Source organism: Capricornis sumatraensis, chromosome 20 (genome assembly GCF_032405125.1).
Source record: "Capricornis sumatraensis isolate serow.1 chromosome 20, serow.2, whole genome shotgun sequence".
NCBI classification, from domain to species: Eukaryota; Metazoa; Chordata; class Mammalia; order Artiodactyla; family Bovidae; genus Capricornis; species Capricornis sumatraensis.
In genome coordinates, this window is record NC_091088.1 from 54,249,748 (window position 1) to 54,276,242 (window position 26,495).

General features: G+C 59.2%; 1 protein-coding gene across 4 annotated transcripts in view; it reads left to right on the top strand.

The window, feature by feature from the left end:
- PAK4 (p21 (RAC1) activated kinase 4) overlaps nt 1-16,398 on the top strand; it is a 47,360-nt gene extending 30,962 nt beyond the window's left edge. For 2 of the 4 annotated variants that reach the window (XM_068991885.1, XM_068991886.1), the window contains 9 exons: nt 4,823-4,893; nt 6,686-6,940; nt 9,453-9,914; nt 10,096-10,533; nt 11,928-12,061; nt 12,286-12,412; nt 13,500-13,625; nt 14,856-14,990; nt 15,475-16,398. In XM_068991885.1, the coding sequence (XP_068847986.1) occupies nt 6,737-6,940; nt 9,453-9,914; nt 10,096-10,533; nt 11,928-12,061; nt 12,286-12,412; nt 13,500-13,625; nt 14,856-14,990; nt 15,475-15,630 (1,782 nt within the window). In that variant the 5' untranslated portion in view covers nt 4,823-4,893; nt 6,686-6,736 and the 3' untranslated portion in view covers nt 15,631-16,398. Of the gene's footprint in view, nt 1-126; nt 237-4,822; nt 4,894-6,685; nt 6,941-9,452; nt 9,915-10,095; nt 10,534-11,927; nt 12,062-12,285; nt 12,413-13,499; nt 13,626-14,855; nt 14,991-15,474 lie in introns of those variants that run through there. The other 2 variants (XM_068991887.1, XM_068991888.1) reach the window with 2 other exon arrangements.
- Nucleotides 16,399-26,495: the final 10,097 nt, after the last annotated feature.

Sequence of the window (26,495 nt, forward strand, 5' to 3'; positions counted from 1 at the left end):
GGGAGAGAACGGATCAGGTGCCAGGCTCTGGGGGGATGCAGCCATGGGCAAGACCAGACCAAAGCCTCCCGCCTTCTCGACCTGTCCAGTGCACCCAGAGCCTGCCCACTGCTCCCGCTTCCACAGGCCCCACGTGTCCCATCCACCCTCTTCCTGCTGGCCTCAGGCGTCCTCCTCCTCCGGGCCTCCCTGCTCCTGTCCTGCTCACAGCCTTCCTGCGGCTCCATCTCACGCAGGTAAGAGCCGAGTCCTCCCCGTGCCCCCCGCCCCGCCCCAGCCACTCGGCCTTGCTCTGCTGTTTGGCCATCAAGCACACTGCGGCCCCAGGCCTTTGCGCTGGCTGTTCCCGCGGCCGGGGTCCTGCTCCCCCAGGCACCCACTCCTCTCCCCACCCTGCTCAGTGCGACCTCCTCTGCGAGGCCCTCCCTCACCGCGTCACTGACGTTCCCCACGTCCCCTCACCCTGCACACCCAGCTGACCCCTGCTCTTTTTCTTCTCAGCACTCACCATCTGACTCACTAGCTGGCTTTCTGGTGTATCTTGCCGTGAGCTGTCTCCTTTCCCCTCGAATGTGAGCTTGGCAAGGGCAGGGACATCCCTGGCTCTCCTGGCCTCTGCTGTGGGCCCTGCCCTGGGCCTGGCAGAGCTCAGCTCTCACCCGACAAGGATGATGGGATACATGCCGAGTGGGTATGATGGGCCCTTTGTGGGGAGAGCAGGTGTCTGCCAAGGAGAGAGCCTGGGCACAGGTCAGTCCCAAAGCTTGAGGCGGGGTCTGGGGACAGGGTACCTGAGGATTCCCTGCAAGGACTAGGCAGGAGGAGAACGGTGAGGGGAGGGGGTGGTGGGCACGTGGATGGGGTGAGCAGAGGTGTGAGGGGGAATGGTCTGGGGTTTCAGGGGGACTGTGAGAGCCTGCCGGGGCTGCCAAGGTAAGCCAGACCCCCGTCCAGCGTCCGAGCACAGCGCAGGGAGGCAGGCAGCCAGGGGGCTTCTGGAGCCAGTGGCTGCAGATGACGGCAGAAGGGTGGGGGGCCCGGTGAGCGCGTCTCCTTCACCCGCCTCCTGCTCTAGTTTCATTCAGTGACTAGGAAAGGGCGGCCGTGGCCCCTGCTGCGTCCTCCGCTCGGGCCCCAGGGCCCTGGCCGAGTCAGCACCCTCCATTGCCCTGTGGGGTCGGGGCAGTTTTATTCGGGACTGCAGGCAGGGCAGGAGGAAAGGAAGTCTGCACGCACACACACACATGTGTACACAACACACTTCTGAGCGCGCGGTCACACTCGTGGACTGGGCCCCTCCACGGACACTCATTTCCTTGGTGCGGGGAGCTGCAGAGTGGTGCCATTTTTTTCTCATGGAAGGTCAGCGGGCAGAGCCTGTGAGCACAGGGGGTGACTGGAAAATGGGAAGGTTTTGCTCGAACAGGTCGGAAACTGCCCATCCCACATGTGAAATCATTCAGAAGTTTTTGGGTTTTTTTAATTGAAATAAATATTTTAGTGTAGGATCAACATGTGTCTGCATTGGGGGAGCAATGAGCAGTGAGCTTCAGAGGCTTCTCTGCCCAGGTCGGTGGCTGCAAGCTGCGCCCTGCCCTCCCGTGTTCCACGTCGCTGGGGTCACGGCTTCACCCTCCGCCTCTGGGTTCCAGGCCTTTCTCCGCCAGAGAGAGACCCCGGGCAGAGCCTGAGGTGTCCAAGCAGGGGCGCCGCGGAGCGGGTTCAGGTGAACTGTTCACTCACCAGATATTCCTCGAGTGCCTGCCACACCGCGTCATAGGCACTGGGGCACAGTGGGGAGCTCGACAGAGGCCAGGCCCTGCTCCCCTGCAGGAGCTGACATTCTCGTAGGAGCAGACACCGAAGACTCGCCCACACACACAGAGTTACGTGGAGAGTGCAGTGGGGAAAAATGGAGCAGGGAGGGCGCCGAAGAGACATTCATGCATAGACTTGGGCGGAGACAGACAGGGAGGGAGGGGCCATGTCCAGGGTGTGAAGAGGCTGAGGTGGCTGGGCCAGAGGGGGCGAGGGGGCCTGTGGGAGGAGAGCCGACCGGCTGATCATGCAAGACCTCATGGGCCACGGGCCAGAGTTTAAGGATGTTGACTCTGCGGTGGAGCAGCTGTCTTCCATGCCCACCTCTGCTTCATGACCGTAGCAAGAGGTTTCACCTTTGTGAGCCTCAGTTTCCACATCTGCACAATGGGAGTGAGGTCAGCCACTCCACGGAAGTCCTGGGAGGCAGTGAGCTCAGCATCGGCGTCTGTGCAGGCTCAGGGGCCCCCACGGTGGTGGAGGTGGTGGTGTGAGTCCTGGGGCTGAGCCGCGGTAAACCACGTTTGGTGGCTGGCACTGGCTCTTGGACTGCTTTCTCGCTGCAAACGGACGTGCTGAAGGCCTGTGGAATAGGCGAGGGAGGAGCCCTGGGGGGTGGAGGGTGGTGGTAGCGTGGGTCCCCACATTATGCCGCCTCCCACCTACCACTGGGGGCCTGGGCAGGTCGGAGGAGGAGGGACCCTCTCCGCCAGGACGGGTCAGGGCAGGAGAGAAAAAGCAGTGTCTGGGTGAACAGAGGAAGGGGATGGAGGGAGGAAGGGGCAGAGACCAGGGACAGCCTGGGAGTTGATGACGATAATGACACAGAAGCACAACCACAGGACAGGCGAGTCTCCAACTGCCCAGGTTCAAGTCCTAGGGTTCCCCTCGCTGGGCCTCAGTCTTCCCACCTGTGAATTGGGGATGATGGGCATGCCCAGGTTAGGGGCGAGGGTGGAATGCGGTTAGATACAGAGCAGGCCCGGGCACACACGTGTCTCCGAGGATGTGGCTGCTATCGTTCCAAGAACTGGCAGGGCCTGGACTCAGGTTAGACCAGCCTGGTGTCTTGAGTCCACTCTGCTTCCCAAGCTGTGTGTGACCTGGGCCAGCGGGTGCCCTCTCTGTGCTTCCTCTTCCTTGTGTGTAACACAAGGCCCAAGTTGGCCCCTTCCTCCGGGGTCGGGCGTGCAGATTGCGGGTCAGGTGCTTAGCAGAGGTGCTGGCAGGGCTGGTACTGACACGGTGACCGATGTCTACCGCCCGCCCCCTTGTGTGCACCGGCCCTGGGGCCAGGCCATCGCGCTGGGTTCTCTGTGACTGCTTGCAAGAACTCCTGGAAGCAGGTACCGTCTCGGTCCTCTTCTAACAGAAATGGAAACTGAGGCACAGAGCTGCTGGCCCAGGGCCACACAGTGTGCTTCCACCGTGGGCTGGCTCAGCCTCCCAGCGGAGCCGGCCTCCGGGCCCTGGGCTGTGTGACTCCTGAGTTCTGGGCGTGCCTGGGAACCCAGCGCCCACTCCTTGACGCCCCGCTGCTCCTGGCCAGGCCCCTCCCTTCACATGTAGCAGCTCCTTTCCCTCCCCTCTGTGGCTCCAGTAAAGTCAGGAGCTTGGGGACTGATGGAGAGGTCAGGGGAGCCAGCGGTGCTCAGAGCTGCCCTGGGGTGGGGCTCCCGCCTGGCCACTATAAACACGGCCGGTTCCTCTGTTTGTCCTGCCCTCTGTGCAGCGCCCAGAGGGAAGGGGTGGCCCCAGGCAAATATCCGGAGGTGTGCCCCTCTCTCCCCATCCTTTGCAGTCACCCGCCGCAGGGGGCAGGGGCTGGGTGGCCTGGGGCCTCGCGGGTGGGCATCCTGGGTTGGCTGCCCCCTCTAACAGGCTGCCTCCTGCCCACCCTGTCTGGATACTAAGCTCCTCCCTCTCCCGGGTTTAGTGAGGGGTCATGCGGCTAATCCTGTCCTGCAGAGGGCTCCAAGCTGACTTGGGGCCCATAAGCCACGGGCTGGGGGGCCAGGGATGGGCTGGCAGAGTGAGAGAGGCCAAGGTGAGGAGTGAGGCTGGGCCTGAGGCCAGATAGGGGCAAATCTGGGCAGACAGGAGGCATTGGGACCAGGGTGGGCGGGTGAGGGGGGTGCACGTCTGGGCAGATGGGGGAGAGTCGGGATGTAGGGATGAGGAGAGGAGCTGGGCTGCAAGGGAGGCGAAGGCAGAGAAGCCTGGAGGGAGAATGGGGTTGGTCAGGGTCCTCGAGGCCTGGGAGGGTGGAATGGACAGTGTTCTGGGTTCTGGAATGGGGGAGCCACACTGAAGGGGCTCCTGGCTTGGTGGGGGTAGAGAAGGGGCTGGGGCAGAGGGCCCCCCGACCCTGGCCAGGTCTGTTCCCCAGGCAGAGCCGTGGCTCTGGCCACCTGCTGGCCAGGAGGCCCAGGCCAGTTGAGACAGGTTGGCTGCTTGGGTCCCCACCCGCCTCCCACTGGGCTCCCGCCGACAAACCGGTTCTCCTGGATGGCTGCCCACCCACGGTCCCACCTCTGGGCTGGGGATGGTGGCCTCTCCGCCCTCACGCCTTGCTCCCGCGGGAAAGGAGCCAGGAGGACGACTAGGGGCTACTGGGGCTGCATCACGGATCCTCTCATGGGCGTCCTCACCAGGTCACGAGACTCACTGCGCTGGGGCCAACCCCGCGCCAGGCACCATGCCAGGTGCTGAGGAGCCAGCCTGAGCCAGATAGAAATCCCCACTCAGGGCACTTACCCTCGCCTTTCGGGTCTCAGTTCACAGGAGCCCTTTTCTGGGAAGCCTCCGTATCCCTACCCTGCCATCCCTGCAGGCTGGGTCTGGCACCCTGTGACCCCAGCCCTGACCATCCTGGGCCTTCAGAGGCTGTCTGGGTCACCACTGTGTCCCTCACACTGACCAGCACAAGGCTGGGCACAAAGGGGTGAGTTGCTGATGGCTGGATGGATGAGTAAGCAAAGCATGTTTTCTTCCCACTTTACAGATGAGTAACCCAAAGCCCCAAGAGAAGACATCACCCGCCCAAGGGCACTTCTAGCACAGCCAGCAAAGCAGGTCTGCAGGGCTCCAGGGGCATGCGTGTGGGGCTGGGGTCGGGGGCTGCACCTGGGCTCCAGGGGCGAGCGTGTGGGGCTGGGGTCGGGGGCTGCACCTGGGCTCCAGGGGCGAGCGTGTGGGGCCGGGGTCGGGGGGCTGCCCCTGGGCCCCAGGGGCGTGCGTGTGGGGCCGGGGTCGGGGGCTGCACCTGGGCTCCAGGGGCGTGTGTGTGGGGCCGGGGTTGGGGGGCTGCCCCTGGGCTCCAGGGGCATGCATGTGGGGCCGGGGTTGGGGGGCTGCACCTGGGCTCCTGACACAGCTGGGAGTCATCCTTGTCATCAGAAGAGCAAGTGCTGACTGGGCCCTCCCTCCATGCCCGCACCGAGCCCTGATCGTTAACTCATTAATTCTCCTGGCAGCCGCCCCACAGGGGTCAAGCCAAGGCACAGACAGGCTAAGTCACTTGCCCAGGGTCACACAGCAGGCAGCAGAGAGAGATTTGCACTCTGGCCATCTGGTTTCCCTGCTCTTCATGTCTCCGGCCCCCGCTGTGGGACACCACCATTCCGCATGTCCCCTTCAGCCCCTTCGGTTTTTAAATTCAGCTTTCATAGGTTCAGGAAGACCCCCTGGAGAAGGGCATGGGTACCCACTCCGGTATTCTTGCCTGGAGAATTCCATGGACAGAGGAGCCTGGCGGGCTACAGTCGATAGGAGTCACAAAGAGTTGGACTGAGCGACTTACTTTCATTGAGCATTTACCGCTGCTCTGCCAGTACTGTTTTGAGTGCCAGCCTGGAAACCACAGGCCCGAAAGACAGGGGCAGTTTAGTCTTTTAGGATCCTTCATGAAGTGGGTCTTGCACCACTCTGTGAGCAACTTGCCTCCTCCAAGCCTCAGTCTCCTCATCTGTAAAGTGGGAGTATATTAGTGAGGCTGCCTAGGAGTCACGCATCGGACAGGGGCTTGGTAACCATGTGTTGAACAAGTAGCCAGAGGTACGTGCTGTTTCTAGCCCACAGTCCAGGCTGAGAAAGCAGGCACAGAGGTGGCCGCCGCTAGGCACGGGTCACAGAGCACATCCTGTGTGTTGGGCGGGGGCTGGGACAGGGGGCAGGACACCGGGAAACGGGGCAGATGAGACTGGGCCCATGGCACCGGGAGTCGCGATGGGGGTTGCAAACGCTGAACTGTAAACACAAGACTGGCTATGTGTGTGAGTCGCTCAGTCGAGTTCGATTCTTTGTGTCCCCATGGACTGTAGCCGGCCAGGCTCCTCTGTCCATGGGATTCTCCAGGCAGGTACACTGGGGCAGGTGGCCGTTCCCTTCTCCACGGCATCTGCCTGACCCAGGGATCGAACCCAAGTCTCCTGCTTTACAGGCGGATTCTCTACCGTCTGAGCCACCAGGGAAGCCCAAACATAAGACTGAGCAGCGTAGTTTCCAGAAGTTAGACATGCTGTGAGACGGGGTGGAAGGACAGGGCCCCTGGGGTATATGTTCAGGAGAGGGGCCACCAGTGCCTGCCACCTGAAGCGGGTGGGAGTCAGGCGCCAGCCCCACAGAGGGAACCACCATGGTGGAGGCCCTGAGGTCGGAAGCCACTGTGAGCCAGAGGAGCTGAGAGCGGAGGAGCCCACGGGGAGTGCTCGCCTTTCTACCTGAGTGGGCCTGACTCGGGTGCTCACAGGGTCCCTCGGGCTGCAGGTGGGGTGCAGGCTGTGGGAAGGGTGGGGGCGTGGGGAGACAGGAGGAACGGAGGATGGAGGAGAAGCAGCAGGCCCTGGCGAGTCGTGCCCTTCTGCAGGCTGCCAGCCAGAGCCCCGCTCTGCACTCTCCACGCGGAGAGCCTGGCGCCATGTTCGGGAAGAAGAAGAAGCGGGTCGAGATCTCGGCGCCATCTAACTTCGAGCACCGTGTGCACACGGGCTTCGACCAGCATGAGCAGAGGTTCACGGGGCTGCCCCGCCAATGGCAGAGCCTGATCGAGGAGTCGGCCCGCCGGCCGAAGCCCCTCATCGACCCCGCCTGCATCACCTCCATCCAGCCTGGGGCCCCCAAGGTACGCTGGCGCCTGCCGCTGCCTCTCCTGACCTGCGCCGGCCCCCGTGGGGTAACCCCAGCCCTCAGCCCAACACTGGACCCGCCCTTGCTGCCTGCCAAACAGGCGCACCCCAACCACACCCCCCATCCTCACCTGTCACTCACCCATCCACCACTGATCCCTCACCAGGCACCAGCGCCAACCCACCTTCCCTCCTGAGAAGCCCCTGCTGACCTTGACCCTGGGACGATCCCCCACGCCAGCCCCACCTCATTTGTCTGTCCTGAGCCCTGTGCTTCTGTCCCCCGACCACAGACTCATCCTGGGTCTTGACAGGCCTCCCATTGCAGGCAGAGGGACAGACCGGTTCCCACATGGTGACCGCCCCAGTGGTCAGAGCTGGGCCAGGAGAGGCCCCAGGGGCCGTCTGACCCATCCCCGGGGTCCAGGCCAGCTTCCTGGAGTCAGGGTCACCTGAGCTGAGCCCTGAGGGCAGAGGACAGGAGGCGTCATTCAGGCAGATAGATGGTGGAGAGCCAGGGCTTGTAGTGGAGGAAACAGCCCGCAGGAAGCGCGGAGGGTGGGGGGTGGCTTCAGTTTTTTCCCTGCCATCTTAAGCAAACTGTGCCGAGCTGGTATTTGAATCAAGGTCCGTTTCCAAGGCCTGTGCTCTTAAGCCCATTCCTGTCTCCATGGTCTTGGCTCCCCGGGCGTGGCCTGTGGTGAGGCTGGTCTGGGGGCAGGGGGTGTGGCCCCCATAGCCTGCAAAGCCGGCCTGGAGCACAGACTTTACCCGGAGGGCAATGGAAATCAGGAAGGGCAGCCTGGGTTGTTCCGAGGGGTGGGGGTGGGGGTGGAAGGGCCGGTCAGCAGGCCCGGGGCTGACTCATCCTCACTGGTAACCTGGATGCCATGCCCAGCCCAGCCTGGCGGGAGGAGCCCCAGGCAGACCTCTCCTCCAGGGTCTCCCACTGAGGTGTTTGTGCGCCCCAGGCAGGGGTCTTGGATACTTTGAATTCTTTGCCACTGCCTAGAAAAGCAAGACTTTACATCCAAGTCTGTTTCCGCCTTCTGATGAATCAGCTGGGGCCACTGGAGGGGCGCTGGCCCCACCCAGCCCACCTCGGTTCCTCCCCCTGCCAGGCCCTGTGGCTGCATGCCTGCTGGTTATGCCCTCATTCAGGCACTTCCTAAAAAATCCTCCCCGACCCCCAGGGATTCCTGACCTTTTATTCCAGCACCAAAGCCTGAGCAGGTGTCTCCCTTGTTTCACTGGGCCCCTGGGGCAAGACGAGGCTGCCCTACTAGCAGCCAGGGTCCAGGAGAGGCAGGGGCAGGGGCTGCCCACAGGGCACAGTAGCCTGTCGGTGCGTTTTGCGGGGCTTGAGTTTTCTGCACATTTGAGGCAGTGCTGGCCTCAGGATGTCTGGCAGCCCGTGGCCCTGCCCACCAGTGACTGACGCACAGGACTGGGGCCTGTGCTGTGCGCTGGCAGCCCCTTCCCAGCCTGCCCGCCTCACTCGCTCACTCATGGGCTCAGCCTTCTGCATACCAGCCACTGTTGTAGGCCTTAGATGCAGCCAGGGGCCTCCCTCACGAACACTGCACGTGGGGAGCAGGCCACAGACAGCTGTGCGCGTGCTTCACGTCTGCTGCCTCTAAGTGCTCTGAGAAAAGGAAAGCAAGAGAGCGGAATAGGGAGGGTTCGAGGCTGGCGTTTTAGACCACAGGAAGTCAGGGAGAGCCAGCAGCGGAGATCTGAAGGGGGCGCACTGAGGAGGGGAGCCCCGGGCAGACGGGGGGCGAAGGACTCCAGGCAGGATGAGCAGCAAGTGCCTGAGGCTGCAGTATGTCTGGTGTGTTTGAGGAGCAGTTAAGAGGCCCCGTGTGCCTGGAGCTGGTGGGTGGGGGCCCCTGGGGGGAGCCCTGGAGGCAGTGAGCTGGATCAGGATGGTGCAGGCAGGCAGGGTACACCTGGGACCGGCCCTCGGGCACTCCTGCCCTCTGCTCCGGGCCCAGACCTTTCTCACTTCAACTTCACCCCACCCTCAGCCTCCACGGGAACAGAGGGCGTGTTCAGGGCTCACAGCCGTGTCAGGCTGCAGGGAAGGAGGTGCCAAGCCGGGCCCTGGCCCCCGCATCCTGTAATTTGCAGCTTTCCAGGGCTTGTTATGGGCTGGCGTGGCCTCTGCCCTCCTTCCCCTGCACCCTGTAGGGCAAGGACCCCCTCCCCCGCAAGCCTGGAGAACAAGGAAAAGGCGGGGGGTGCTTCTCCGAGGGGCATCCTGGGAACCGATGCTCCCAGCCCGGGGGCAGCAGGCCTCCTGCCAGGCTCGGTGCTGGGGGTGGGGCTGTGGGCCTCCCCGGGCCGCCCCGCCCTCCCGGCCCCACCATCACCCGTGGCATTTCTTCATCCCGTCTCTGTCTTGTCTCTGTGTGTTGTGTTGTCCTGTCCGCCTGTGTTGGATGCACGTCCTGTGTCCCCCTCCTCTTTGCCCGGCCCCCACCCTGCCATTGCCCTGGACCCCAGACCATCGTGCGGGGCAGCAAAGGCGCCAAGGATGGGGCCCTCACGCTGCTGCTCGACGAGTTCGAGAACATGTCGGTGACGCGCTCCAACTCCCTGCGGAGAGACAGCCCGCCGCCACCTGCCCGTGCCCGCCAGGAAAATGGGATGCCCGCGGAGCAGGCCGCCACGGCCAGGGGGGCCCCAGAGAAGGCGGGCAGCCAAGGCCGGGGAGCCGGTCATGGCGAGGTGGGTGGCAGCAGTGGAGACAGGCGGCGGGCGGGGCCGGACAAGAGGCCCAAGTCTTCCAGGGAGGGCTCGGGAGGGCCCCAGGAGTCCTCCCGGGACAAGCGCCCCCTCTCAGGGCCTGACGTCGGCACCCCCCACCAACCCGCCAGTCTAGCCAGCGGGGCGAAAGTGGCGGCTGGCCGGCCCTTTAACACGTACCCGCGGGCCGACACGGACCACCCGTCCCGGGGCACCCAGGTAACCATTCCCCCACCCCAGGACCCCTGACTGTCACCTTGCCCACCCTGTTCCCACCCCCCAACTCCAGCCTGCCCCAGCCCACTGTCCATCTCCATCTTGACCACCACTGTCTGTCCCGCAGCCAGGCTCCGTGTCCCCCAGCTCCTCCTCTGACAGCCACCTCTCTTTTCTGTTGCAGGGGGAGCCTCACAACATGGCCCCCAACGGGCCATCGGTGGGGGGCCTGGCCATCCCCCAGTCCTCCTCCTCCCGGCCCCCTGCCCGAGCCCACGGCGCCCCCAGCCCTGGAGTGCTGGGCCCCCATGCCTCTGAGCCCCACCTGGCCCCTCCAGCCCGCACCCTCACCGCCCCCGCCGGGGCCCCCGCCCCCGGGCCCCCCGGCCCCCGCTCACCGCAGCGGGAGCCCCAGCGAGTGTCCCACGAGCAGTTCCGGGCTGCCCTGCAGCTGGTGGTGGACCCCGGCGACCCCCGCTCCTACCTGGATAATTTCATCAAGATTGGCGAGGGCTCCACCGGCATCGTGTGCATCGCTACCGTGCGCAGCTCCGGCAGGCTGGTGGCCGTCAAGAAGATGGACCTGCGCAAGCAGCAGCGGCGGGAGCTGCTCTTCAACGAGGTGGGCCTGCCGCCCCGTCCCCATAGGGCTCCCCTGCCCCCCCATGCTCCTCCTGGGGCCCCCCTGCTTCCCCCAGAGCTCCCCCACCCTCCCACCTGCCCCACTCCCCCCACGGATGCCCCCCCCAACTACCCCACTCCCCCCAGGGCTGCCCCACCCTCCCACCTAGGGCCCCCCCCAACTACCCCACTCCCCCCAGGGATGTCCCACCCTCCCACCTGCCCCACTCCTCCCAGGGCCCCCCCAACTACCCCACTCCCCCCAGGGATGCCCCACCCTCCCACCTGCCCCACTCCTCCCAGGGCCCCCCCCAACTACCCCACTCCCCCTGGGGCCCCCCTGCCCCCCGGCTCCTCCCAGGCCCCCCAGCTCCTCTCAGGGCCCTCTGTTTCCCCCAGGGCTCCCGCACCTGCCCCCATTCCTCCCGGGGCTCCCCGCCTCCCCACCTGCCCCCCGCAGCTGTCCCACTCCTCCCGGGGCTCCCCTACCCCACAGTTTAGAGGGCATGCGGGGCTGAGAACCAGGAGAGGTCCTATGGGGCTGGGGTTTGCCAGGCGTGAGTTCTGAGCCCAGCTCCTGTCCTCGCTCCGTGCGCCTCCCCAGGCTGTGTCCTCTGTCCCCATGATATCCACTGCCATGCCGTCCTGTCCTGGCCAGGCCCCAAGCCCCAGCTCCAGGCCCTAGCCCCACTGACTCTCTATGTGCCTTCCAGGCCCCTCACCACCAAGTCCAATACTGGCCCCACACTGTTGACCCCACACCTGCCTTTCCTGGTTCCCCATCTCAGAGAGGCCCCACCACCCCTTGTCCCCAGGCTGGGGCCCTGAACCTCCCCGTTCCCACTCCAGCCCCTCAGGCCTGAGCCTGTCGCCCTTCCCCCAGTGCAGCACTCAGCGGCGCACGTTTAACGTGGCCTGCCGGAGCTGCACACAGTGAGCGTCATGTCCCCACCTCCAGGCTTTGCCTCGCTAGGCCTTCCTGCTCCTGGAATCTAACCCCCAGCCCCGCCTTGTGTCTGAGCTGCCTTGTCCTTCTGGTCTCAGCCCTGTGCTCAGTGCTCTCATCCCAGCGCCCTCTCCCAGTGCCAGCCTGGCCATCAGGGCTGCTCGCAGACCCACTCAGGGCTGGCCAGAGGCCAGCGTCAGCAGTGTGAGGTGTGCATGGGGTGGGAGCACCCCGGAATGGAATACAGATGTCAGGCCCTCGCTGCCTCTGGGCCTCTTGGCTTCAGCCGTGGGAGGACAGTCCCTGGGCTGGACCCCGAGGAAAAAGAGTGGCAGGTGGCACTGGACCTGCAGTTTGGCAGGGCACCCCCCCAGGCCAGGAGGGCGGGCTGTGGCAGCAGGGACTGCTGGTCCTCCCCGCACCGAGCCAGCCCCGCCTCCCGCGCGCAGGTGGTGATCATGAGAGACCACCAGCACGAGAACGTGGTGGAGATGTACAACAGCTACCTGGTCGGGGACGAGCTCTGGGTGGTGATGGAGTTCCTGGAGGGAGGCGCCCTCACCGACATCGTCACGCACACCAGGTGCAGCCAGGCAGCTGGACGCTGCTGGGTCCCCAGAGTGCCCCCAGACCTCGCCCGTATCAGGACTGCTCCCCTCCAGACCCCTTGGGGTGGGGCCACATCTCAGAACCAACACACTGTCCCCATCACGCCTCCAGGGTGGGGCCGTGTCCCCATCAGACCCCAGGATGGGGCCCTTGTCTTCCCCACTCACTCCGCGCCCCGCACCTGCCCTGCCCTCCCAGGATGAATGAGGAGCAGATCGCCGCTGTGTGCCTGGCCGTGCTGCAGGCCCTGTCCGTGCTCCACGCCCAGGGAGTCATCCACCGGGACATCAAGAGTGACTCCATCCTGCTGACCCACGACGGCAGGGTGAGCGGTGGTGGGGTGGCTTGGCCTCCCCTGGCCTCTGCCCAGCTCTCGCCCTGTGGGTGGGGTGGGCCCAGCCCCCAGTTCAGTCCCTTGAGCAGTACATGTATTCCTTCCTCATGCATCAGTCCAGAGTCAGGGGTCCAGGTGAGTGGGGGGCTCTGCCAGCATCAGCCCCAGCCGCTGAGAGCTGGAATCTAGCCCCGGACCCAGAGCGGGGAGACTGCATCCAGGTGGCCAGCCACAGCTCTCGGCCATGTGACAGCCTGCTCCTGGCCTGGTGTCCAGGACTGGGCTGTGGACTCCCGGTCCTGTCTTCTGCACTGAAGCTCCAAGCTTGCAGTCCATGGATAAGCCTCCTGGTCTCAGAACCTGCATTCATATTCCAAGAGCTGATGTGATTTTTCAGGGGGAGGGGGCCCTTGACTTTCACCAGATTCTGGTTGGTGATCTGCCTGCCCTCCCCCAGGAAAGTTAAGCCAGTTCACGGAGGCGGGGGATTGGGGGAAGGCTTTGCTTCCCAGGGAGTCTCAGTTGGGGTCATGAACACCTGAAGATTCTACAGACGTGTTTGGGGCACACGGGTGAGCACAGAACTGTATGTGCAGCGTATGAACGTGCTCTCTGGAGGGTCCATTGACATCCTCGGGAGTCTCAGTAGGGCCCATAGTTCCCAAGAAGGTGTAAATCCTTGGTTCTGAGGAGTTGGTTGTTGCAGAGGCAGCATCCATCTCACCCCCTGCCAACTAAAGACATGCCTCCTGCCGGGAAGCCAGGGCCCAGGGCACGGCATGGAGAGCCAGCCTGGTCCGAATCCCTGCCCAGCCTCTGGTACTCATGGGACTCGGGCTGCCTCCCCCAGGAGCCCCAGCACAGACCCTGTCAAGGAGGCAGATGGGTGATCTCAGGTAGCTGACACCGCTGAGGGCCCCGGCCAGGAGATGGCAGAGCTCTGCCGAGGTCAGGCTCTAACTTCTGGGCGGCAGGTAGAAACCCAGCATGTCAGAGGCTGAGGAATTAAACAGGCGACTGCCTCTGCTCACTCTGCCCCGCTGGCATCTCTGACCCCCACTTCTGCGCCCTGCTCCAGGTGAAGCTGTCAGACTTCGGGTTCTGCGCCCAGGTGAGCAAGGAGGTGCCTCGGAGGAAGTCCCTAGTCGGCACACCCTACTGGATGGCCCCAGAGCTCATCTCCCGCCTGCCCTATGGGCCAGAGGTGAGCCAGAGGCAGCCAGTTGCCCTGCTGTCAGCACTGGTTTACACCGTTGCAGTCCAGAGTGTTGGGGTGAGGGGGCTTGGTTGCCAGGGACAGTTTGGGGGGAGAAGTAGGCTTGCCTGCGTGCACTCCTCATTGGCTGAGTGCTGGTTCAGAGCCAGTGCTTGGCAACGGGAACAGGAGGTTGGGCAGGAGCAGCCCTGACCATGTCTGCCAGCCTGGGGCAGAGGCTTCAAACTGGCTGATGTGCTCTGAAGATGCTCTTGCAAGCATTTTTTTAAAAAAGAGCTCTCACATGAGTCTGAATTTGGTGGAAAGCCAAGTGATCTGGGCACAAGGAGGCCGCATTCCCTCATGGCAACAGTCAGGTGCCGAGGAGCAGGGGAACCCTAGCAGTCTTGGTCACAGCCCCGACCTGTCTGTGTTGCCTACACTGACCTGCTTCACTCCCTGCCGTTCCCTGCCTGGCCCTGAGGTCTTCCAGCTATGGCCTGTGGCTCTGAGGACAGTCAGTCAATAAGACTTGACCCAGTGCCTGGCCAGGGTGCCCGTGGAAGCATAGCTTGGGGAACTGCAGGCAGGAGTGGGGTCACATTGGGAGGGGAGGCTGGTAGGAGATTCTGAGGGACCATCTCCACCAGGACTGCCTGTGACAAACCCTTCTCAAGGATTTAGCAAAGTGGAAAACTGGTCCCTACGACTGTAAAGTTCAGCGGGGGCCCAGGCTTCATGCCCAGCTGTGTGCAGTGTCCCTCCCGGCTCTGATTTTCCCCGTGTAGCCCTCACTCAGGCAGTGCTGCCCCATCAGAGCAGAAATGAGGACTGTTTTCCTGACTATCTTGTTGCAAGTCTCAGGGTCGACTGTGATTGGCTCAGCTTGGGTCACGCATCCGTTCCTGAACCAATTACTGTTTCTGCACTCTGCAGATTAAGACAGCTTGGGCATGCAGCGTGGACTGAAGTAGCGAGGAGGGGGTTCTCCAGAGGAGTCCAGGGGCAGGGGGAGGGGGTAGCCAAAAGAAGGGGATGGATGCAGGGTGGGCAGAACCCTTCAGAGGGTTTCCTGGGTGAGGAGTGCATAGAGTCTGGCAGGCTGGGTATCAGTGTTCAGGGCCCAAAAACTCCAGAGTGAAGAGGCAAAGATGGAAGCAGGGCCACCTGTCTGTGGGTGTCCCCCGAGCGCTGGCCACACCCACACAGCTCAGCCCTGCTGCCCTGCCCCCACCACAGGTGGACATCTGGTCTCTGGGGGTGATGGTGATCGAGATGGTGGATGGGGAGCCCCCTTATTTCAATGAGCCACCCCTCAAAGCCATGAAGATGATCCGGGACAACCTGCCACCCCGACTGAAGAACCTGCACAAGGTGGGCCCCTCCCGCAGGCGGCGGGTGTGGGGGAGGCCACACATGGGTGGGGGGAGGGCACCGCCCAGCCCAAACCCAAGGAGAGTGCTGGGTGTGGGTGGGGCTCGGGCGCCGATGGCTCTGAGGTGGTGCTTACTGCATGCCGTGCCAAGTCGCCCCCAGGCCTCGAGCTTCCGTGTGGACTGCATCCTCAGCCCCTCAGAGCTTGCGCTCAGGCTGGCTGGCGAGGTCCAGCAGAGGGACCTTCCTGGTGGGGAAGTTGCCTGCTGAAAAAGGGGTGCCTCCAGGGCCCAGCTGTTGCCAGCTCCTGCTGAATCACAAAAGCGGGGCGGTGAGCCCCTGGGGCCAAGCTGTCTGTGCTGAGGGCCCCTCTGCCCCTCCCTGGGGAGTAAATGCCATCGGCCCGTCAGGCAGGAGGAAACCGGGGGCCTGTCGGCAAGCGAGCAGTGGAACTGCTCACCTACCCTCTCACCCCGCCCGACAGGTGTCACCGTCCCTGAAGGGCTTCCTGGACCGCCTGCTGGTGCGTGACCCGGCCCAGCGGGCCACAGCGGCCGAGCTGCTCAAACACCCGTTCCTGGCCAAAGCGGGCCCACCCGCCAGCATCGTGCCCCTCATGCGTCAGAACCGCACCCGATGAGGCCCGGTGCCACCCCCACCCCTGAACCAAAGAGCCCCCTGGGTCACCCCTGCCTGGCCAGAGGCCAGTGGGGGGCTGGCCCCGCTCCTCCCAGCCCCGGAGACACTCCGTGTGGCGCCGGCCTCCTTGCCGGGGGGTGTGCGGGACCCTACTACTGAGCTCCGGTTTTGATTTTGTGATTTTGAAAGAAACACAGGGACTCATGGGAGCAAGTGAGGCTCCCAAGACCCCCCACCCTCTGGGACAGGCCCGTCCCCGGGGTTTTCCTGTCTCCAGGAAGGGCAGGCGGCCTCCCATCACTGGAAATCCGCCGTGGGGACTGCCAGGGTGGAGACAACACTACGAAAGGTGTGTGTGTGTGTCTGTGTGTGTGCGCGCGCGTGGGTGTGCATGTGGAAGGTCCAGTTCCGGTGTCTTCCAGCCTACAAGTGGGGGTGTCTGAGACCTCACGTGACACGCAGCCCCTCCCCCTGAGCCATTGCAGGGGTCGATCATGAATGTCTGAAGAGTGGCCTTTTCCCTCGCCCCGTACCCCTCTGTGTGGCTGGACCTGGGATCCAGGGGGCGGGGCTTCCCACCCACCCCCCAGCCTCTGCAGAACATGACTACTGCACCTGGACAGCCTCCTCTTTTCTAGAAGTCTATTTATATTGTCATTTTATAACACTCTAGCCCCCATCTGGGGACAGACGGTCCTTGGCCCGCGGGGTGGCTCCAGGGACAGAACCACCGCTTGAAGAATCAGGTTCCTGGCCCCTCAGCGCAGCCCCGCCCTCCCCTCCCTCAAGTTAGTTTTACAATTAAAACATTTTCTTGTTTTGTGTGTGTGCAGTGTCTGTGGAGCTTCCCCCCGACCCCAGGTCCAGGCCTGCTGGTGGGGAGAGCTGATGGGGTGGGGCTCTAGGCTTGGGGGGAGGCTTGGCTGACCCCAGGATTCCAGCCCCACTAAGGGCCAGGGCCATGCCTCTGGCAAGGAGGTGGTGGGGAGTGAGTTCCAGCCCAGCAGCCAGTAGCGTCTTCTCATGGGGACCGGATCGACGACCCAGGCCTGGAAAGGCAGCCAGTTTACCAGTCCACATGCCAGGATGATCAGCTTGCAATGTCTGCGATTTGCTGGAAACATAAAGGTTGGGTGGTGTGCGTTCAGTGGAGAACTGATCCTTGGGAGCTGACGTTAGGAAACTGGTCAGCAGGCAGATGGGCTTTGGGGGGATCGGCTACAATGGAGGGACCCAGGGCTCCCAGCCTCAGAAACACTCCCTTGGCTGAGTCCTTCCCGCCAGGCTGAGGCTGGGTCTCAGAAGAGCCGGCTGCCAGGTGACACCGCTGCTTCTGCATTCTGGGCAGTGACCACCCCAGGCTGGGGTGGGCTTTGCGCATGCCCTCTCCAGCACCTGGGAGAGCAAGGAGGGAACCCCCACCCAGAGCCCTCCAGGCACCAGTGGCACCAGGGACCTCAAGCTGGTGTGTGGTCAGAAAGTGTGGAGAAGACCCAGAGAATCCAGCTTAGTCCAGCTGTCAGCACCTGCCCCCTGAGCATCCCTCTCCACAGGCCCTGAGTCCCCCGAGAATCAGGGCTCTGTTTCTGTGACCGCCTGGCTGAACACATGCATGATAGACAGACATAGAGATTTAAAACAGCAGTACAGCCAACTACTGCTCTATATGAGTGTGTTTGAGGCCTGGGTGAAATGGATACATTTTCTGTGGGGGGAAAAAATATATATATATGCCAAAATTGGTGTGGGGAGAAACAGCACAAGAAAAGACTGAAATACGCCCTCCACACCCACCCATGACAACACACACACACGCAGAGCTTCAAATGTGAGTGCTTTTACAAATGAATTCCACCCGACAGATGGATCAGGTAATTCCCACCTATACAAGTTGTTCCAGAAAATAGAAAAAGAGGATAGCTCCCGGCTCCTTGCGGAAGCTGCTACACCCGTGAGCCAAGAGCCAGCTGAGGCCAGTGGAGAGAAGATGGCTGTCTCTAACAGTCCTGTGTGATGAGCTCACGCGATGCCCAGAGAGCTCTAGGTTTCGGAACGAGAATCACTTGCCCGTCCATTGCATGGTGGGGGCAGCTCTGCATGGTTCCATGGAGACCTTCAGTCACCATCACTGCTGTATCAAGAAGGGTCTTGGGTGGTGTGAGGGCATCTCCTCCAGACCTCCCTCCAGGTACCATGCAGAAGCTGTCCCAGGGTATCAGTCAGCTCTCCAGTTGTTTCCAGTGGGGTCCGGAAGCAGGGAGGGGCAGGGCTTAATCCAGGGGGTTGGTTACCAAGGCACTGGGAAGACGAGGAGCCAGAGGACCCAGCCATGCAGTGGTCAGTTGCTCCATTGTGTCGCTCTTTGTGACCCCATGGACTGTAGCCCGCCAGGCTCCTCTGTCCATGGTATTGTCCGTACAAGAATACTGGAGCAGGTTGCCATTGCCTCCTCCAAGGGATCTTCCCCACCCAGAGATCGAACCTGCATCTCCTGCATTGCAGGCAGATTTTTTACCGCTGAGCCAGTGACCCAGCCAGCAGTCATTTAAAGGCGGGAGGCCGCCGCCTCCTGGAGGCTGGAGTAACAGTCAGTCAGACCCAGAATGGGTCTGCCGTGGCTGGAACGGGATTGCTTTCCCCACTTCTGCCTTCTGCTCCCATTCCAGTGCCTCCTACCGCCAGGACCTCACTGATGTTCACTGGCAAGGGAGTTCTACGAGTTTTCAGGCTTCCCGCCTCTACAGAGAAGAAGGCAATGGCACCCCACTCCAGTACTCTTGCCTGGAAAATCCCATGGACGGAGGAGTAGGCTGCAGTCCATGGGATTGCTAAGAGTCGGGCACGACTCAGCGACTTCACTTTCATGCATTGGAGAAGGAAATGGCAACCCACTCATGTTCTTGCCTGGAGAATCCCAGGGATGGGGGAGCCTGGTGGGCTGCCGTCTATGGGGTCGCAGAGTCAGACACGACTCAAGCGACTTAGCAGCAGCAGCAGCAGCAGCCTCTACAGAACAAGGGAGCTCTTAGAAGCGCCAGTGGGGCAGAGCAGCAGCGGACGCGTCCCTCCCGGCCACGTGGCCTGGAGGACTCCCTCTGTCCACATGCTACTGACCAGGCACCGAGTGAACGTTGCCTCCGCTGCAGCAGGGGGCGCTCTGGGTGCCGGTCTGAACTGCAGACGCCCAGGAAGGGGAGTCAGGGATGTACTCACCTGTGGATCAGCGGTGTGTTTACACCGACCCAAAATGAGTGATTGAAACAAGTCAGACCGGTGGCTCTCAAAGTGTGCTTCCTGGACCAGCACCATCCTTGGGAACTTGCTGGAAATGCAAATTGCTAGCCCCCACGCCAGGCTGAATCAGAGACTCTGGGTGGCGCCAGCAATCTGTATTGTAACAAGCTTTCCAGGGGACGCGGATGCCCACTCAAGTCTGAGAACCACTGAGATCCACAGTTGCTCTTGGTAAAAGGCCAAGGAGCGTGGGACGCAGCCCTGCTCAGTCAGCAGGGTCCCAGCCTCCTACCACTTTGCGGCTCCTCCATCCTAGGATTGCGGCCCCTCCCAAGTGAATAGGAGGGCACGCCCCTTCCGTTTAAGATTTCCCCGTGGCCTCTTTGGCCTGAGTAAGTCACACGGCCACGCCCAGAAGCAAAGGCTGTTGGGAAATGTAGTCTTTATTCTGGGCGGCTGTGCGTCTAAAACTTGTCACTACAAGATCTTGCTGTTCACTAGGTGCGCCAGGCTTCACGCCAGAAAACTCAGAGGCAGACCCAAGTGTACGCAAGAGCAAACGGATGAGGGGCAGGGGGAATAGATAGTTTAATAACAGTGTTGAGGAAATTGGTTCATCTTATCACTTCATGGGAAATAGATAGGGAAACAGTGGAAACAGTGTCAGACTTTATTTCGGGGGGCTCCAAATTCACTGCAGATGGTGATTGCAGCCATGAAATTAAAAGACGCTTACTCCTTGGAAGAAAAGTTATGACCGACCTAGATAGCATATCGAAAAGCAGAGACATTACTTTGCCAACAAAGGTCCGTCTAGTGAAGGCTATGGTTTTTCCAGTGGTCATGTATGGATGTGAGAGTTGGACTGTGAAGAAAGCTGAGCGCCGAAGAATTGATGCTTTTGAACTGTGGTGTTGGAGAAGACTCTTGAGAGTCCCTTGGACTGCAAGGAGACCCAACCAGTCCATTCTAAAGGAGATCAGTCCTGGGTGTTTGTTGGAAGGACTGATGCTAAAGCTGAAACTCCAATACTTTGGCCACCTAATGCAAACAGTTGACTCATTGGAAAAGACTCTGATGCTGGGAGGGTTTGGGGGCAGGAGGAGAAGGGGACGACAGAGGATGAGATGGCTGGATGGCATCACCGACTCGATGGACAAGAGTTTGGGTGAACTCTGGGAGTTGGTGATGGACAGGGAGGCCTGGTGCACTGCAGTCCATGGGGTCGCAAAGAGTCGGACACGACTGAGCAACTGAACTGATGGAAAAAAACCTGACTCCTTACCAAATACAACACAAGGGAACCTGAGGTCGGTACTGTGCAGGGCAGTAGCCGCTATTCACATGTGCTTATTTACTTTTAAATTGAAATAAAATTAAATATTTAGTCTCTCTGTTGCACTACCGACATTTCACACATTCAGTTGCTGCTTCTGGCCAGTGGCTGAGAATTACACATTAGAGATGTGAAAACTATTACCTTAGTTTATCGGACAGTGTTTTGCTAGCTGGATTAAACATCACCATGAAAGGTCAACTATAATGTTGATGGAGGAAAATAATTGAAAACCTAGGGGCAGAGAAGGACTTCTGAAAACCCCAAAGGAATAAATTACAAAGGAAAAAATATCAGTTTGATTATGCCAAAATTTATTTTGTTCAAGGAAGGACAAAATGGGCAAATGTACTGGGTTTCAGAATAGGAGAAAATATTTGCAAATCCTAACATCTTTAAGATATATTTTTTAAACAAGAAAAAGAGCATTCCTTACAGAACAAATGGACATACACAATGGTATAAACAAGCAACTAAGAAAAAAATTCCAAAAACCAACAAGGATGTGCACAGGTGCTCAAACTCATTAGTAATCAGACAAACACAAATTCCAGGGACTTCCTTGGTGAGCCAGTGGCTAAGACTCCGAGCTCAGAATGCAGGGGGTCCAGGTCAGGGAATTGTTAATATATCCCGCATGCCGCAAGTAACTTTCCATGCCACAACAGAAAAAAGCCCACTTGCTGCAACTAAAGATCATATGTGCTGTAATGAAGACAGATCTCAAGCGCTGCAACTAAGACCCAGTGCCACAAATAATAATAAACATTTACCTTTTTTTTTAAAAAAAAGGCAAATTTTAACAATGAGCTGTCATTTTAACACTATGAATCTGGTAAAAATTAATGTCTGGCTTAGTCAAATGAAGTGCTGCAAGTACGAATCTCCTAACAATTCCACTCTTGGGTGACTTCCCAAAGAAATTCTCTCTTGGGACCGTGAGGGGGCATGCCCAAGGATGTTCGAGACAGCAGTGTTTATGTGGGAGCTGAGGGCACAAGGCAAGGTTCCTGCGACGTCATCAGGAGCCAGGGCCCACCTATGCCCATACCAAAAAGCCAAGCCAACCAAGTCTGCAAATCAAAAATTGTGTATATAAAATAATCCTGGCTTCCCAGGTGGCTCAGTGGTAACAAACCCGCCTGCCAATGCAGGAGACTCGGGTTTGATCCTTGGGTCAGGAAGATCCCCTGAAGAAGGATATGGCAACTCACTCCAGTATTCCTGCCTGGGAAATTCGACGCACAGAGGAGCCTGGTGGGCTAAAGTTCATGGGATCCCAAAAGAGTTGGACACGACTAAACAGCAACATTTTGCAAGACCAAAAAAGAGACTTGTTCACACAACAGAATGACTCCCATGAGAAGAATGGGAAAAAGGAGGGGCATAGAAGAAGGAATGAAAGAAGAGAGAGGTCTTGGGAGGAGTAAAGGCCTTGAAGGCCACAATGAAGGTCAGTTTGTAAGCAAAGGGCAACCCCCTTTGGTGTGGGTTGGGGTCTGGTTACAGGTATTTAAAATGAGAATTATCCAGAAGATTCTAACATGCAGCCAGGAATGAGAATGGCAGTTTATCTGCCACAGTGAGTCATTGTTGACCTCAAACTTCGTGCCTGCCTCCCGCCACGTCCCACAGGGGAAAGGCCAAGGAATCATTCCACACCTTCCCCCATTTCACAGATGAGGAGACTGAGGTCACATGGCCTACAATGGCCAGGCCTAAAGCCGTGAGTCCCTCATGGGCTTTCTTCTTTAAAAAAAGATTGTTCATTTATTTATGGCTGTGCTGGGCTTTTCTTGCTGCCCTGACTTTTCTCTAGTTGCATTGAACGGGGGCTACTCTCCAGCTGTGGTGTGCAGGCTTCTCATTGTGGTGTCTTCTCTTGCTGCAGAGCACGAGCTCTAGGGCCCATGGGCTTCAGTAGTTGCAGCTGCCGGGCTCTAGGGCACAGGCTCAATAGTTGTGGCACGTGGGCTTAGTTGCTCCTTGGCATGTGGGATCTTCCCGGACTAGAGATCGAACCGGTCTCCTGAGTTAGCAGTGGATTTTTTTTTTTTTTTTTTAACCACTGAGGCACCAAGGATGCCCTCATTGACTTTCTGAGCCAGGCCTCAGGCTGGGCAGAGAGGCTGCAACAGTGAGCAGGATGCTCCGACTCTGACACCCCGGGGCAAATGACATGGGGCAGGGGGAGGAAGTGGCCACACACAGGTCCCTTCGAAGGTCAGTGACTTCTCGGGGCTCCACAGCCTTGCAGAAGTTTGGTCTGATGATGCCAAATGTTCTGATTTTCCTCAAGAAATCCCCGTGTTCATGTGAAAGTCCTTGAATCTCAAAGGTAGGTCACTAATTAAAAACATTTAACAGTATCATGTGGGCCAAGCAAAATCGAGGGAATAGTTAGCATTCATCAAAACCTTACGGTGTCCAGTGCTTTGCTGAGTTCCTAGTGTTACCTCATTTAACCCTGTAGAGGCTTCAATAGTGTTCCCCTCTTCCCCCACCAACCCCAAAAAAGAAAAAAACCAGATACGTCCCCATGGAACCTGTAAGTGTGACCTTATTTGGAAAAGGGGACTTTGAGATGTGATTAAGGACCTTGAGGTGAGATCTTCCTGGCTTATCTGGGTGGGCCCTAAAACCAGTGACAAATGTCCTTATAAGAAAAAAAACAGGGAAATTTGAGACACCCATGAAGGCCTTGTGAAGACAGGCAGAGATTAGAGTCCTACAGCCATGAGTAAAACCACTCCAGCAGCCTCCGGAAGCCAAAAGAGGCAGAAAAATCTCCTCCTAAAGCTCCAGAGGGAGCAAGTCCTTGCTGACACCTTGACTTCAGACTCCCTGCTTCCAGAACCATGAGAGAATACGTTTATGCTGTTTCAAGCCACCCCAGTGTGTGGCAATTCATAATGGCAACCCCAGTCCTCCTAGGGCTTTCCCAGTGGCTCAGGCAATAAAGAATCCACCTGCATTAAAGGAGATACAGGTTTGATCCCTGGGTCAGGAAGATCCCCTGGAGAAGGGCATGGCAACCCACTCCAGTATTCTTGCCTGGAGAATTCCAAGGACAGAGGAGCCAGGTGGGCTATAGTCCTTGGGGTTGCAAAGAGTCAGATACAACTGAGTGACTAACTCTCCAGGCTCACCAACCTTCCTAGCAGCCCTCTGAGGAAGTACCTTCCTTGTCCTGTTTTACAGCTGGGACCCTGTGGAACAGAGACTCCGAGTTACCAGCCTGAGGTCACACAGCAAGAAAGTGGTCAAGGCAGGGTTCAAAGCTATCACCATGCCACAGCCTCCTGAAGACTGAGACTCTCTCCCTTCTGCACCTGAGGGACCACAGGTCTGAGCAGGAAAGAGTCAGCCTCTGTCTTCTGGGGCTGCAGTCAACCAAACTAGGCCAGACCCCTAAAAAGAGACTCCAGAAGAGAGATGGCTGTTCTTGGAAAACGCTGAGAGGTGTTGGGCTGGAGCATGGGACAAGACGGGGCAGCAAACAGGGTCCTGACCTGTCGCTTGGGGGTTGGGGCCAGCTCACAGCCTTTTCCAGGTTGACCAAAGGTGTCTGCAGAAGTCTGGGGATCACTGGGTTAGACAGAATTAAACTCTCTCTTCCTTCCTTCCCCTCCCCCTCTCTTCTCTACACCTTTATCCCCAACTTTCTATCTCTCTTATTCTGCCATTTAATCGTATTGAGTATTTGAACAGGTAACAGAAGCCTATGGTTCAAAATATAAAAGATTCCAAAGAGACTAAATTGCAAAGTCAACCTTCCTTCCTCCACATGCCCCGCCCCCGGGTCCCCGTCCCCCAAGGCAGCCACCGAGGCAAGTTTCTTGCATCTCCTTCCAGAAATGTATGCACGTACCTAGAAATACCTACATGCGTATACTGGCGTATATTCTACCTTGCACAAACGTTCACAAAATGTGCACATCCTTCTAATTGCGACCTAACGGTGTATTCTGGTGGTCGGTCCCAGGTGGGGTACCTAAGCAACCTTGCCCATGGTGATGGCTCAGTAGTATTCCGTGGTGCATATGAACCCTGATTTCACTGGAACAGCCTCTGCTGATGGACGTTCAGGGAGCTTGCGGTGGTTTCCTAAGCAATGCCACACGAGAGACCTTGCACGTACTTTCTATCTGGCAAATTTATCTTGGCCCCTCCCCTGCCTGCCCCTGGACTCCCACCCGCCCGCTGCCCCCAGGTGATGTCTTCTGGATATCTCTGACCTTCTGGATCCTTCCCTGGATCTGGTCAACTCCATTCCAGTCTCCATAAGCATCTCTGTTGTCTGCCTCTCTGCTTCAGCCTCTCTGGACTTCTCTGCCTTTCTTTCCTTCTGTCTCCATCCTCATCTCTGTCTCTCTTTGTTTTCCTCCTTACCAGCTTCCCTTGTCTTCCTCTTTCTCTCCCTCCATCCCATCTTGTTTCCCTCCTGTTATCTCCCAACTCATCTCGCCTCTCTGTGGCCCCCTACAAGGTGAAGCTGGCCCAACACATGTCCCCACCTCAGAGCCCAGTGGTTTCTCTCCGGGGATGTGGTACCCCACCCAGCACACCTTTCTCCCACCCTCACGCTTCTCTTGACCTGGCTGGGCTCTCCCATCCTCTGCAGTCCTGGTGGAGAAGCCACCATCTGCTGGTCCAAGCCCTGGTGCCCTGGTGCCCTGGTGCCCACCCCCACCCTTTCTTTCTCTGTACCAGCAGGATTGGACCCTGGGCCCAACTGGCACTCCTGGGGGTGATACTGGGTTTTCATCAGGAGTCATGGGAAGCTAGACTGAAGCAGGTTGGATGTGGTTCTGGGCTACACAGAGCCTCGTCCTCCTGTTGGGGACCCAGCCTTCTTGCCCTCCCTGCTCAACAAACAGAGCAACCAGTCTGTGTCAACCCTGAGCTGGGGACAAATAACAAACCCCCACCCAAGGCCCTGCCCTGGTGAGGTTGACATTCTCACCAGGTGACACAGTTCATGACCAAGTGAACGTACCCACATACTCATAGGTATTTAAAGGCCACACGAAGTTCGAGAAAGAAAGAACGGGGCGTGGTGACAGAGGAGAGCAGGGGCTAGGAAGCTGACCTGGTGCGGGAGCACCCAAGCTGCTTTATATGAACCAGTAGGGAACAATCACTGAGACGCTTTGTTAGATAGAATGAAGGAAGAGGGTGTGCGCCTTATGAAGAGATGACGTTTGAATGGAGAGGAAGGAGGAGGCATGGAGTGGAAGACCTTGTAGGCGGAAGGCGAGGCATATTCAAAGGTCCTGAGGTGGAAGGAAGGTGGCGGGTCAAGGCCCAGCAAAAATACAGGACTTGTAGTGGCTGAAAAGGAAAGCGTGGACCCCCTCACATAGCGCCGTGGGGAGGAGACAGACCCATTTCACAGATGAGAAGCTAAGCTTGGGAAAGAAGGAAAGCCCTTTGCCCAAGAACGCACAGTGTCAGGGTGAAGACTGCTGAACGCAGGCAGCCTTCCGCTCCTCACCACTAGGACAGTGGTTCTTGGTGAGGGACCCCAGACCAGCAGCACAGCATCGCCTCTTGGGTCCATCCCAGAACCACCGAATCAGAGACTGGGGGTGGGGGCTTCACTAGAGATCCGGTGGTGAAGACTCCACGGTTCCACTGCAGGGATGGGTTCCATCCCTGGTTGGGGAACTAGGATCCCACGTGCCGCAGAGCAACTGAACGCCACAACCACTGAGCCCACAGACTCCAGGGCCTGCGCCACAACTACAGGGCCCTCATGCCACAACTAAGACCGATGCAGCCAAACAATTTTTTTCAAGGAGTGAGACACAAGGAAATGAGAGTGAAGGAAGGCCATGTGACCACGGAGGCAGGGACAGGAGTGATTTGACCACAAGCCAAGGAATGCTGGCACCACTGGGAGCTGGGAGAGGCGAGAAAGGCATCCTTCCTAGACCCTCTGAGGGGTTGCCACCTGCCAACTTGATTTCAGACTTTTGGCTTCTAGAACCATTAGAGAGTAAATCTGTTTTGTAAGCCACCACACACGTGCTAATATGCTGAGGCAGCCCTAAGAGACGAATCCGCCGTTTGATGGGGCAGACGGAGCAGCGGACTCCAGCTCGACTTCCCACCTAGGGCAGAAGACAGAGCCCACCCAGGCTTCCCCCTGGCCGCTTCTGAGAACTCAGAATCTTCTTATGTGTAGAATTCAGAGATGCCGGGATGTAACGAAAGGGACAGAGACGGGGATGAGGTAAACTGGGACCAACTCAACGACTTAGAAGTGGGGCTGCAAACCAGAATCTGGGGTA